Here is a 14,812-nt window from a genome sequence, read left to right as displayed (position 1 = left end):
ATTATGAAATAAACACTCACTGAAAAAACATATCATGTCCAAGAATAGACCAGAGAATGCTCTTTTTAATTTTTATAAGTCAAAGCATAAGATTTCTATGACCCGAGCCTGACCTGTCCTATTTTGCTCTGCCAGATAAAAAGGGCAGAATATATTAGTTATAACATAACAAAGGCTTTGTTCTGTGATTCATGCACTGGAATTTTAATGTTATACTTTTCCTACAAACATGCTTTTAATAAGGCAGTAAACCATGTTTAGCTAAAGATGAAAATAATTGATCCATTTCAGGCCATTAAGGCAGTTTGATTTTTTTATTTTACTTTCATCCTACTTTTCATTTTCATGGAAAGTACAGAAGTAATAGCAGATGAATTTCAATTAGTTTCAATTAATGCCATAAACTCTTCGAATGTATTAGGTTGCTGGGTTCTATCTGAACCCCCACCCCCGCTGAACCCAAGGTTTTGTTTGCAATTGAAAGCAGCATTTGAGCAGGTGACGTCAGCTATTCTCCATGATACTGGAGCAGTTCTGATAGTTTAGGATACTTTACATCTATAAATCCATCCAACTCTAGAGCCCAGGAAACCGTTTCCCGCACACTGGACTAATTCCGTCACAGAACAGAAGCAGAAGGCGGCGTGATAAAACAGCAGCTGGGGGGAAAGTGGTGATGCTTTGGGGTGATATCTGTATAGTTTCAATGGACAGAAATTCAGAGGAGAGCCAACCTCCTCCTAGTGATCATCCATTGTTTCTGCTACCCAGCATCCACCTGTCCTTCTAGAACAATCCCCCCACCTTCTTCAGCAAATAAGCCCCTCCCCTCAAGTCCCTGTGCTTCAGCAAAGTTAGGCCTGGTGTTTCCAGGATTTGAGGTGTGATTCCTGGATGGACATGTGACCCACTCACAGCCAATGAGACACGGGAGATTTTTTCTCAGACTCTTCTGAGAAGGGCCCTGTCCTCAGCTCCCTCCTTCCAACCCCACCCTGAACTATCCAGAAAGGGGAAAATTAGCACTGAGGGAGCAAAAGCTAACTATCATGACAAATGTCCACATTCTTCCTGGTGTTATTAAGGTGACATGAAGAGTAAGCACGGACTGACAGGTGGAGCGATGGTAACAGGTATAGGAATGCAGCCCTGCTCCTTGCTTTTCATGATGTGCCAGACTTCTAGTTTCTAGCTTCAAATACAGTCATCCCATAACAGACTTGGAAATAAGCTGGAAGCAGCTGTGCCAGCCCTTACCTGCATGCATGGCCGCCCCACCTCCCACTGCCTAGTGTGGTCTTCTCTACTCCATTCTTACTAGATGGCTTTCTCTCTACTGGATGGGTGCTGCCAACGGAAAGCTCACCTTCCTGAAGTGCTGCTCTGTGCACTGCTTATTAGCCTTCACTAGTTCCCCGATCCCTACAAAGGAACCAGTTAGGCCTGGACTTGGCTGGACCCTGAGGTCCTCCGCCTGCATCTCACACTGCTGCCCCTCAGGAGTCTCCCCAGGCCAAGTTGTTGCGCCACTGTCTTTTGGATACAAATCGAACTCCCCCAACCTCTCTCTCCATTTGCTTATCTTGCCCGTCTCTAAGGCTGAGCTCAAATCTTCCTTCCTCGGGGAAGTCTTCTCCAAACTTCACAGCCTCCAGGGTTCTCATTAAGGCCATAGCGACTCTCTACAACTGGACTGGCCCCTGGTGCACACAGATCCCCACCTTCTGTGTAGAGACTGTGTCCTTGGCCGTACTATCACCAGGATGGCAGGGGCTGAGACTTACACTCTGGGGAACCTCCAGTGCATAGCAACAACTCCATCACATGCAGTGGTAGTAACAGTAATGCTAACAGCAGCCTATATTATTGAACTCCTACTATGTATGAGACACTTTTGTGTGTTGGACATGTAATATCTTATTTATCTCATTTAATCCTACGGCAACCCATGTGAGGAAGATATTATTTAGAATGGGACTAATTAATCTCAAGTCTGACTATGACTCTAATTATAGAAAAGTTACAAAAAGAAAGAGCTTCCTTAAGGCAGGAAGTTAACATTTTTCTTTCTAACTTTCCTGTCATGAAAAGTCATTTGAAAAGGACCACCACACAGAGTTGAATTAACTTTGCTCGGCTGAGTTTCTCAGATGCCTCCCAAAGCTGGGCCCAGCATCTGAGTGTTAAGAGCACATACCTGGGAGGTGCCCTGGGAGTGTCATTAGCACTGGACCTGGGGAAAATAGCCTACATTTAAGACAAGAAACTAATTTCTACATACTTCTTATCCTGGCTGTTTAGTGGACAAAAGCAGGCACTCAGAAGCTTTTATGCAGTGGCTGATGGGAGACATTCTTAAATCCTGCAAAAGCTTTTCCCTTTAAGTGGGCACCAGAGTGACACCATCTTTGACAACTACTCAAGTCACCAGAATAACACTGATGTTCTTCCCTCATCTGACAACCAAGAGCACAAAAAATGAGGCATCTGAAGGAGAGAATAGTGCTCTTTCTATGTATAAAAGCAGTATTCTGCAAACTATGGCTCATAACCTATTTTTGTAAATAAAGTTTTATTGGAACATAGCTATGCCCATTCATTTATGTATTATCTTTGGCTGCTTTCTTGCCACAATGGCAGAACTGAGGAACTGGGACAGAGACCATATGGCCTGCAAAGTGTAAAATATCTGCTATCTGGCCTTTTACAGTAAAAGTTTGCTGACCCTCAAATTAGAGAATTCCTTAAGTCTATGCAGGTCATGGGGTGGTGATTAAAGAATGACTAAAATGTTGAAACAGGTTTAAACACATACAGATGAAAATCTGAAAATAATACCAAGTTCTGAGGCAAACATGAAAATACTTTGACAAATTTTAAGTCTGGTATACCTCTGCCCAAGGGTCCCAGACCCAGCTGGTTTTATGGGTGATTTCTGTCCAACTTTTAGGTTACACAAAAGTATTCCAGACCCCAGAAAAATATGGAAAGCTTCCAAAAAACACTTTGTAAGACTATCATACCTTTGATTCCAAAAACTTGACAAGTAAAGCATAAAAGAGAAAACTACAGGCCAATCTCACTTATGAATTTAGATGCAAATAGCCTATAAAGTATTAACAAATTAAATCCAGCAATGTATTGAATGTCACTTGATACCCATTTTTTATTTTTAATGAAGTAACTGTAGTAACTTGACAAAAAGTTAATACCTAAATCTTCCACCAAAAGTCAGAACTTATATTTAATTTTAATGTATTAATTACATTAGTTAATATAATTAAGTTATATTTAAATAAATACATTAAATAAATTAATTGATCCCCACACTCTAGGCACTTAATGATTTTTGCCTCCCTTGACTGAATGGAAGGTCTGAGTTAGAATCCCAGCACACCATGGGTGGTTGTATAACCCAACCAAAAGCCTTAGGTAAAATGTAGGGGCTGCACTAAGTCATGTCCAAAACTTGACTCCTGGGTTTCAATTCCTTCATTAAGTAGTAGATAATAACAACAATAAACAAACACATAGGGACCGAGATTGGATTGGTGGTTACCAGAGGGGAAGGGGGGAGGGAGGAGGGTGAAAGGGATAATTCGGTACATGTGTGTGGTGATGGGTTGTAATTAGTATTTTGGTGGACGACATGATGTAATCTATGCAGAAATAGAAGTACAATGATGTACACCTGAAATTTTTACAATGTTATAAACCAATGTTACTGCAATAAACAAAAAATTAAAAAAAAAAAAAATCAAACAGGGAAAAAAAAAAGAACAAATAGGTAGCCAGGCCCTGTTCTGGTTGTTTTACTAGTCAAACAACTTCAATTTAATCCGAGCAATAGAAAGGAAGATGCTTGAGAAAACACTTTTGAGTGGCAGAAGCATTGGTACAAATAGTTTACTCTCTTATTTTGATTCAAAAAGTGGCACGCAACTCAAATATGCACGTTTGTGGGAAGGATTGTGCCGGTAACACCAAGAAAGAGAACAATGGACTTTGAAAAGAAGAAAAGAGCCTTTCCAATGCAGACCTTTCTTTTTCTTCCTAGGTCTTTTCAGCTTCACAAAAGGAGACATATTTTCCATATAATTGCTAAACATGTTTGCTTATTAAATTATTCTTTAATTAGTTAATGATTTTAGCCATGCTTTGCTCTTCGGATATTCATTTTGTGTAATAAAATAATTATAGATAATTAAACTATCTCAAGCTTTTTTCTTCCCCCAGCAAACATGCTGGGTATCCAAAAATGACAACAAGTTGTAAATTAATCTGGAAAACAAAGCACGACAGATGAATGATTTGGTTGGAATTAATTAGGCACTAATTATATACTGGAACTAGATGAAGAATGAGACTCATTATAAAAATAAAATGCTATTCTGAAAAGATGCACAGTTACCAACATCCTTACCTTCTGTGGTGATAGAGTTGTTCCTTACCCAAGTCAGGGCCTTAAAGCAATCTTCTTCATCATTGAGAGTGAAATGATTGCGGGGAACTTGACCAGTGTATCGCCGCTTACTGCTGTTTGGAATCTCTCTGTTGGTCAGGTGTTGACTAATATCGGCCCCTGTAGGGCATGGGACCTGAGGTATGTTACAGAGAAATGCTTACTTAGTGCTCATAGGTGAAGCACTGACACAGTAATAAATAAGTTAACATCCCAATTTCCAGTATAGATATGTCTTTTTATGTCCCCAGATACAATCAAGTTTTAATTGAAAAGAATCAAACAGGCGAATGACCACTTGGAGACAATTCTCAGGAGTTGCTCTGGTTATCTACCGCTGCATAACAAATTATTCCAAAACTCAGTGGTGCAAAACAACCATTTATTAGACATACAGATTCTGTAGGTCAGCACTTCGGACAAGGGCAAAGTGGGGGACAGTTTATCTCTGTTCTACAATGTCAGAGGCCTCAGCTGGGAAGACTTGAAGGCTGGGGATGACTCGATTTCTGGGGGTGGGATTCATCTGGAGATAAACCATCTCAATTCTTTCTCTTTCCCCCAGAAAACATGCTGAGTATTAAAAAATGACAACAAGTTGTCATTGTATGTCTAGCAAATTGATGCTGGCTGCGGGCTGGGATCTTAGCTAGGGTTGTTGGCCAGCACACGACATGCATCCTCTCCATGTGGCTTGGGCTTCCTCACAACACAGTGACTGGGTTCCAAGGGCAAGTATCCTGAGAGAGAGAACCAGTACAGAGAGCTCCACGTTCTTTTCTAACCTAGTCTTGAATGTCAAGCAATGTCTCTTCTATCATATTCTATTAATGGAGGTTGTCACAGAGGCTGAACCAGGATCAAGGGGAGGGGACCTAGAATCTACCTCTTCACGCAGGAGTGGCCAAGCCATGGAACTGGATTTGATGTGGCCATTTTTGGTAAAAGCAATCTGCACAGAAGCAATTATATCAGGGATTGAAATCCAAGTGCATAGAGGGGGTAGGCAGAAAAGAAAATGAGGGAAGTGGATTACTATTTACTTATGAAAACTGTAGTATTATTCCTCACTTTGTCAGAGAAATATTCTCTGTCTCTCTCCCTCCCTATCTCAATCCCTCTCTCTCTTTCTCTCAACACAGAACCCTCCCAGTATAACTTCTGTTCTCTCATTTTTGACACAGACATGAGTGGAAACAGTTTCCTTTACTATAGGGAAAGCAACAGTGAAAACACAATAAAGGATGATGGCTGACTCTCATCCTTGGTGTCAAGGACACTGCGGCAAACTGGAAGACCCATGCCCTGGCCAGAGAGTTCAGCGTGACTCAACTCCATCTAGTTGGTGCCAGGGTAGAGTATGGGTTCAGTGTGGCCAGATCTGATTTCTCAAGAAATGCCAGATACTTGGTTTTTTATGTGGACACTTGATTTTTGCATTATTCTGGTTCAAATTAGAATCAGCAAACACCATTGTGAAAGTCAAGTTAAACAGCACAGTGGCGTGAGTTTGCCCAATGGGCCACCACTTTGCCCCTCCAGTTTTCATGTGGTGGCCAGATGGAGATGATGTGGAAAATAATGAGGCTGGCACTGGGAGCAAGACTTAAAGGCACTATGAAGCCTCTGTTAGAGGGCCTGCACTGGCTGTCCTACGTAGTCGTGGTGTAAGCCTACAGGCTGTGAGGCAGGGATTGTTCTACAGGGATCATGGGCAAAACATTCACTTGCAGTAGAAACTAAAATGGGTGCAGAGAAATTCTCCCTTGACAAACACAGAAAATGCCTTGTTATACTGAGTGGCTATGAATGCTGGCTGGTGCTTGAACAAACGGGGCTTCACTAAACCCCAGATGACATTTAGGAAACTTTTTGGTTATACCCTTTCTCAATGGAAATGGTAAAGCCTTGGTACATTACTGTGATATATTTAATTCAATTTCAAACTGGATTAAATAATAAAAAAAAAAGAATCAATTTTTAAAGTTGAATATCCTTTCTCCATGAAGAGGCTGCAGTAAAATTATATTTAGAAAAGGGAACAACTCAACAAGTGGTGGTCACTTACTGCAACTAAAATTGTGGAGGTAAAATTTTCTTATTAGCAATATAATTTGTTTAGCAACATCACACTAAAATTTTGATATTTTTATATCTATAGTTATTATAAAGCAGAAGACTGAGGGCTCTGGTGAATGGTTTAAAGTGCACAATATTGAACACTGTGCTTTGGAGGTTTGAAACCTCACCGGAACTACAATGAGCATTGTAGTAAAAAAGAAAATAAAATTAGGGTAACATTATACTAGTTTAACAGGTCATGCTTTAATGAATCAGGAAAAATCCTTGGCAGAAAATGCCATGGATGAAGAACAAATTGAAAGCTATTCAACTTATAAAACTTTCAGTGAGTTATCATTCCAAACAGTGGGTATTTAGATGGGAAAAAAAAAAAAAAAAAAACAAGGAAGAGAGGGGAGAAAAAACAAGGTCCAAAATGAAAATTAGCTTATTACAATCCTGAAATGTAATTGCATTCTGATAACCCATATAATTCTTGTGTACTCAAATGCGTGGCATTATTTTTGCACACTTCTAAACTATAAAGAATTGGAGAAATTAAAGGAAATTTAATGGGATAATGTACTTTTCATTTTCACACAACAGCATTTTCACAGAATAGGCAAAACTGAAGCAAGGATTTTAAATCCCAGGGCCAGTTTATGTGTCCACACAGAGTTTAGCTGAACTCAATAAATCAAAAAGGATCTTTGGAAAAAAATTCATATTATGTCATTGAAGTAAGGGAGGAAATAAAGTTTAATAGGAGGGCATGAGTAATATTTAATGAAGAAGCATCATCAGTGCTGGCTATACAAACTAGAGAGTTCTCTAACTTGTGACTGGAGAGTAGCAGACAACTTTTCACCATTCCATCAGATGATTCGCTATTGAACAGTGCCAGCATCACTGGCTGGTGGGAGCCCCTTGGCCACCCCATTCCCCTCAGCAAGTTAATAACTTAGGGTGGCAGGGACTGCTGGCAGCCTACCCAACATCCTGTCTCCCTTTCTTTCTTACTAACAGACTCCTGGGAAATAGGCCTGGTTGAAAAACTGCATTTCCCAACTCATGACCTAAGAGGTGGTCAAGAGATATAAGCTGGAGTCCTTGAGTGGGGCAACGTGAAAAGTCATTTTGCTCTAGCCCTTTCTCCTTCCTGTTGCACATGGAATAGCTGGGGCCACAGCCGCCATCTCAAGATGTTGAGGATGGAAACCACATATTAAAGATGGAAGGAAAAAAGATATAAGGGCCTGGGTTCCTAATTATACCAGGGAGCCACCTTACCAGACCTGAGTTGCTTACCTCCAGATATTTTTAATGAGAGAAAGAAAGAAACTTTTTTTTTTTTTGGAACTGCTTATTTGACTCTAGCTGTAAACAGTAAATTCCAGAATTTCTGCACTGTAAAGACTTTTGAGAGCCATCAAGTGTTATCCCTGGACCACATCTATGAGAGAGTGAGGGAGAGAAGGAGGAAGGGAGAGAGGAGAGAGACAGAGACAGTGGTGAAGAACTCATGCTCGGAGCCAGACCACCTGGGTTCAAACCCCAGTCTGTCACTATGTCATTGTCTGACTTTGGACAAATTACCTCTGCTTCACTGCACCTTGGCTCCCTCATCTATAAAATGGGACAGCGGCATGGACCTCAGAGTTCCCTCAAGGATTACATCAGTTAACACACATGTGGTACATGGCAATCACTCGACCTCTGTCAGGTGTTCCTACCGCCCTCACGAGGTCCTCCATGGTGGCGTGCTGGCTGTCTCCTGGGGCTGGATATTCCCTTTAGCAGGAGACTCTTAGGCAGTTGTTACTTAGGATGAGTAAGCACTGTATTCCCATCGCTGCTGGTGGTCTGTCCTAAATCTGCTTCCCAGGGCCATGATGCACGTGTTTAATTCGTTTTTTATATGAAAACCCTTCAAGTATTTGAGGACAGCCGTGCTGAATCCGCACTCCTCTGGCTAAACATCTGGGGTGACTCTGGGTCTCTGGATGTGCGTCAGCTTGTTCTTTTCCCTCTTAAATGTGACCAGGAAATGAACGTAATATTCCAGGTGTGCTTCTGTTTTTGTGACATATTCTTTGACATAATCACATTCAGCATGTACGAGCTCATGACCTCTATACTGTCGTCACAAATTTTACCCTTTGTCGACATTAAAGCTTTTCTTTCTCCAATTAATTCTGCTTTTCTGGATACTAACATTGCTGCTGCTTCCAATAGCTGTTTGAATTTGCTTGATACCTTTTGCTGGGGCACTTTTAACTCTCTCTTCATTTTTAAACTTTGGGTGTCATTTTGCTTTGGTATTTCTCTTGCATTTTGAATTCTGTGTAAAAACAGAGCCTTGGTCTTATAACAGGACAGTTTAACATCATAACATTCACTGTTTAAAGTGTTGTATTTTTCCTTATGCCATTCCAGTTTAAACTTTCCTGTGTAAGCACTGTGGCTGTTTCCTTTGTTTTCTTCCCTTTGGTTACACAAAGGACATTTTCTTCTGTTTTATCTTGCCCGCTGTTTGGAAGGTGAATTCATTTATGCTGTTCAAAACCATCCTTTACCTTATTTCTTCTAAATATATGAGTCAAGACTGAAACATTGCCTTTGGGTTTCCCCATTTAAGACACTTCGTATTCGTCCCTGGCCACCTCTCACCCTATTTCCAACAACTTGGTCTTGATTAGATTACTTAAATTAAGATTCATTATTGCCCATTTTGCATTTATTCTCAGATTTACAAAAAGGATTTAGATTACCTTTTAAATTGTTTGTGGTGCTTGACATTTGTCCTTTTATACTATTGAGAAATTTTCTTTTCTGTCTCAGTTATTCAGAGTACATACTAAAGAACACAGGAGATCATTTTTCTGAGGCCTTGCTCGTAAAGAATGGCTTTTTGCTCTCCTTAACTAGGAGAGACTTAGATGGGCACATAATTATTGAATTGCCACATTTTCTTCAAAATTCTGTGTGGCTAGTTTTATTTTCTTATGCCATTTAATGATAGACAGGTAATTTTTTTTTTCGTTTTCTATTTCTTTTTTTTTTTTTTTATTGAGGTCACAATGGTTTATAACATTGTATAAATTTCAGGGGTGCATCACTATGTTTCGACTCTTGTAGAGACTGCATTGTGTTCACCACCAAAAGTCTAGATTCTATCCATCACCACATATATGTGCCCTTTTACCCTTTTCATCCTCCCCCATACCCCCTCCTCCTCTGGTAACCACCAGTCCTTTCTCCATATCTATGTGTTTGTTTATTATCCACATACGAGTGAAATCACACGGTACTTGTCTTTCTCTGTCTGACTTATTTTGCTTAGCATAATACCCTCACGGTCCATCCATTTTGTCACAAATGGCGTGATTTTGTCTTTTTTATGGCTGAGTAGTATTCCATTGTGTATATATACCACATCATCTTTGTCCATTCATCCGTTGATGGGCACTTGAGTTGTTTCCAAGTCTTGGCTACTGTGAAAAATGCTGCAATGAACATAGGGGTGCATGTATCTTTTCAAATTAGTGTTTTTGTGTTCTTTGGATAAATATCCAGAAGTGGAATAGCTGAATCATATGGTATTTCTATTTTTAATTTTTTCAGAAATCTCCATACTGTTTTCCATAGTGGCTGCACCAATTTACTTTACCGCCAGCAGTGTGTGAGGATTCCCTTTTCTCTACATCCTCTCCAACACTTACTTCTTGTCTTTTTAATAATAGCTATTCTGATGGGTGTCAGGTGATATCTCCTTGTAGCTTTGAATGGCATTTCCCTAATAATTAGTGATATTGAACATCTTTTCATGTGCCTTTTTATGTACCAATTTTCATGTGTAAATCTTCTTTGGAAAAATCTGTTCATATCCTCTGCCCATTTTTTGATCAGGTTGGTTGTTTTTTTGTTGTTGAGTTAAATGAGTTCTTTACATATTTTGGAAATTAACCCCTTATTGGATATATGATTTGCAAATATTTTCTCCCAGTTGGTGGGTTGTCTTTTCATTTTGTTGATGGTTTCCTTTGCCATACAGAAGCTTTTTAGTCTAACATAGTCTCATTTGTTTATTTTTTCTTTTGTTTCCCTTGCGTGAGGAGACATGGTATTCAAAAAGATACTGCTAAGACTGATGTCAAAGAGTGTACTGCCTACATTTTCTTCTAGAAGTTTTATGGTTTCAGATCTTACATTCAAGTTTTTAATCCATTTTGAGTTAATTTTTGTGTATGGTGTAAGATAATGGTCTACTTTTATTCCTTGGCATGTGCCAGTCCAGTTTTCCCAGCACCATTTATTGAAGAGACTTTCCTTTCTCCATTGTATGTTCTTGGCTCTTTTGTCAAAAATTAGCTGTCCATAGTTGTGTGGGTTTATTTCTGGGCTCTCAATTCTGTTCCATTTATCTGTGTGTCTGTTTTATCTGCTAGTACCATGCTGTTTTGATTACTATAGCTTTGTAGTATATATATATATATATATTTTTTTTTTGCTAAGGAAGATTCACCCTGAGCTAACATCTGGTGCCAATCTTCCTCTTTTTGTATGTGAGCTGCTGCCACGGCATGGCCACTGATATCTATTGGGTAGGAACCAAACCCAGGCTGCTGAAGCAGACTTAAGCTGAACTTAACAGCAGCCTGGCCCTATAGTATATTTTGAATTCAGGAAGTATGATATCTCCAACTTTGTTCTTTTTTCTCAGGATTGCTTTGGCTATTCGGGATCTTTTGTTGTTCCAGATAAATTTTAGGATTCTTTGCTCTATTTCCGTGAAAAATGCCATTGGGATTCTGATTGGGATTGCATTGAATCTATAGATTGCTTTAGGTAATATGGACATTTTAACTATGTTTATTCTTCCAATCCATGAGCACGGACTATCTTTCCATTTCTTTATGTCTTCTTTGATTTCCTTCAATAATGCCTTATAGTTTGCAGTGTAAATGTCTTTCACCTCCTTAGTTAAATTTATTCCTAGGTATTTTATTCTTATTGTTGAGATTGTAAATGGGATTGTATTCTTGATTTCTCTTTCTGTTAGTTCGTTGTTAGAGTGTATAGAAATGCAACTGATTTTTGCATGTTGATTTTGTATCCTACAACTTTGCCGTATTCATTTATTATTTCTAATAGTTTTTTTGTGGATTCTTTAGGGTTTTCTATATATAGAATCATGCCATCCACAAATAGCAACAGTTTTACTTCTTCCTTTACAATTTGGATCCCTTTTATTTCTTTTTCTTGCCTAACTGCTCTGGCTAGGACTTCCAATACTATGATGAATAAAAGTGGCAAGAGTGGGCATCCTTGTCTTGTTCCTACTATTCTTAGAGGAATAGCTTTCAGTTTTTCATCATTGAGTATGATGTCGGCTGTGGGTTTATCATATACAGTCTTTATTATGTTGAGGTACTTTCCTTCTATATCCATTTTATTGAGAGTTTTTATCATAAATGGATGTTGAATCTTGTTAAATACTTTCTCTGCATCTATTGTGATGATCTGGTGATTTTTATTCCTCATCTTGTTAATGTGGTGTATCACACTGATTGATTTGCAGATGTTGAACCATCCTTGCATCCCTGGAATAAATCCCACTTGTATTATTGTATTCAATTTGCTAATATTTTGTTGAGGATTTTGCATCCATATTCATCACTGATATTGGCTTGTAATTTTCCTTTTTTGTGTTGTCCTTGTCTAGTTTTGGTATCAGGATAATGCTGGCCTCCTAAAATTAGTTAGGAAGCATCCTGTCCTCTTCACTTTTTGGGAAGAGTTTGAGAAGGATAGGTATTAAATCTTTTTTGAATGTTTGGTAGACTTCACTAGAGAAGCTGTCTGGTCCTGGACTTTTATTTTTTGGGGAGGTTTTTGATTACTATTTCAATCTCTTGACTTGTGATTGGTCCATTCAGATTCTCTATTTCTTCTTGATTCAGTGTTGTGAGGTTGTATGACTCTAAGAATTTATCCATTTCTTCTAGGTTATCCAATTTGTTGGCATATAAGCTTTTCGTAGTATTCTCTTATTTTGTATTTCTGTGGTTATCTGTTATAATTTCTCCTCTTTCATTTCTGATTTTATTTATTTGAGCCTTCTCTCTTTTTCCTAAGTCTAGCAAAGTGTTTGTCAATTTTGTTTATCTTTTCAAAGAAACAGCTCTTAGTTTCATCGATCTTTTCTATTGGGTTTTTTTTTTTTTTTTTTTTGGGAGGGAGATCAGCCCTGAGCTAACATCCATACTAATCCTCCTCTTTTTGCTGAGGAAGACAGGCTCTGAGCTAACATCTATTGCCAATCCTCCTCCTTTTTCTCTTCCCCAAAGCCCCAGTAGATAGTTGTACGACATAGTTGCACATCCTTCTAGTTGCTGTATGTGAGACGCAGCCTCAGCTTGGCCAGAGAAGCAGTGCGTCAGTGTGCGCCGAGGATCCGAACCCAGGCCGCCAGTAGCGGAGCGCGCGCACCTAACTGCCAAGCCACCGGGCCAGCCCTTCTATTGGTTTCCAGTCTCTATTTTATTTATTTCTGCTCTCTTTTTTATTATTTCCTTCCTTTGACTGACTTTGGGCTTCATTTGTTCTTCTTTTTCTAGTTCTTTTAGGTATAGTGTTAGAGTGTTTATTGAAATTTTTCTTGTTTGTTGAGATAGGCCTGTATTGCACTAAACTTCCCTCTTAATACCACTTTTGCTGCATCCCATAAATTTTGGCACATTGTATTCTCATTTTCATTTATCTCTAGGTACTTTTTTATTTCTCCTTTGATGTCTTCATTGATCCAATAGTTCTTCAGTAGCATGTTGTTTAGTCTCCACATATTTGTGACTTTCCCAGCTTCCTTCTTGTAGGTGATTTTTAGTTTCACACAATTGTGGTTGGAAAAGATGCTTGATGTGATTTCAGTCTTCTCAAATTTATTGAGGCTTATTTTGTTTCCCAACATATAGTCTATCTTTGAGAATGTTCCATGTGCACTTGAGAAGAAGGTGTATTCTGCTGCTTTTGGACGGAATGTTCTATATATATCTATTAAGTCCATCTGGTCTAGTATTTCATTTAATGCCAATGTTTCCTTGTTGACTTTCTGTCTAGATGATCTATCCATTGATGTAAGTGGGGTGTTAAAATCCTCTACTATTATTATGTTGTTGCCAATTTGGAGAGGTAATTTTTTGATGCCTGCCTTTTCTGGGGGGGAATGGGGGGGATTAGTAATCTGTTTTTTTCTCTTAAGTTTGGTCATTTTTTTTCTTATCATTCTCATAGAAACAAAATTTCATCAGAATGTAACTAGCTGAGAACATTTTTCTTTGATTTGGTCTGTAATGTGGTCATTTGGACAATACGTTTTTTGGGTAAGCAAAGTTTTCTTCTAGCATATCTTTATTGTTTCTATTCCATTTGTTTGGATCTCTTCTTCAGGAAAACCAATTATCTACATGTTGCCTCCACGTCTATCATATCTTCTCATCTCTTGTACCAAATGTACCCTTTTTCCCTTTGCTTCTGCCCTCCAGGGGAGCACTGTGCTTTGTCTTCAAGATCACACACCTTACACAGCAGAAGCCCTGTCTCTTGATGGGGATTAAATTTCAATCCTTTCTTACTCACCCATCTCCCTTTTCATCTAATCCTGAGGTCTTCTTAGCTCAGCTTCTGCTCTTCAGATGGTTTCAGCTCTCATTTCAGAGGCTGAGTGATCAAATTGTACTGAGGATGATAACTAGTTTCCTGCAGAGTGTGTGTGTGTGTGTGTGTGTGTGTGTGTGTGTGAATCCCGCATTTTGGAATATTTTCAAAAGTATATTCTTTCTCCAATTTTTCCTGATGTTGTTCTCTTTCTTTTATTCTATGTTATCTTTTTGTTCCAATTGCCTCTTGCTGTACAACAAACTCACATCAAAACTTAGTGGTTTAAACAACCATCATTTTATTCGTTTTCATGATTTTGTGGGTCAGAAATTTCGGTAGGGTTTGGCTGGGTATTTCTTTTAATCCAGGTGTTATCAGTAGAGGTCACTTGGTGACATTCAGCTGGTAGATGGTCTGCTCTGGAGGGTCCAAGATGGCTTCATCACGTCTGGAGCCTTGGCAGGGGTGGTTGGAAGGCTGGGCTCAGCTGGAACTGTCAACTGGAGAACCCATGTTGGCATCTCAAGCACTGTGATTATAGGGTATCTGGACTTCTTATGTGGCAACTCAGGGCTCCAGGAGCCACTGTTCCCACAAACAAGGAGATGCTGCATAGTCCTTGACTCAGCC

General features: G+C 39.2%; 1 protein-coding gene across 1 annotated transcript in view; it reads right to left on the bottom strand.

Moving 5' to 3' along the window:
• CFAP61 (cilia and flagella associated protein 61) overlaps nucleotides 1-14,812 on the bottom strand; it is a 292,142-nt gene that overhangs the window by 83,068 nt on the left and 194,262 nt on the right. Inside the window, exon 20 of the mRNA XM_004433707.3 lies at nucleotides 4,424-4,598. Coding sequence (XP_004433764.1) covers nucleotides 4,424-4,598 — 175 coding nt within the window. The remainder of the gene's footprint in view (nucleotides 1-4,423; nucleotides 4,599-14,812) is intronic.

Source organism: Ceratotherium simum, chromosome 21, assembly GCF_057802395.1.
Source record: "Ceratotherium simum simum isolate JZ-2026a chromosome 21, ASM5780239v1, whole genome shotgun sequence".
NCBI classification, from domain to species: Eukaryota; Metazoa; Chordata; class Mammalia; order Perissodactyla; family Rhinocerotidae; genus Ceratotherium; species Ceratotherium simum.
Note: the sequence above shows the minus strand (reverse complement) of the source record. Positions and strands in the feature narration are given on the sequence as shown.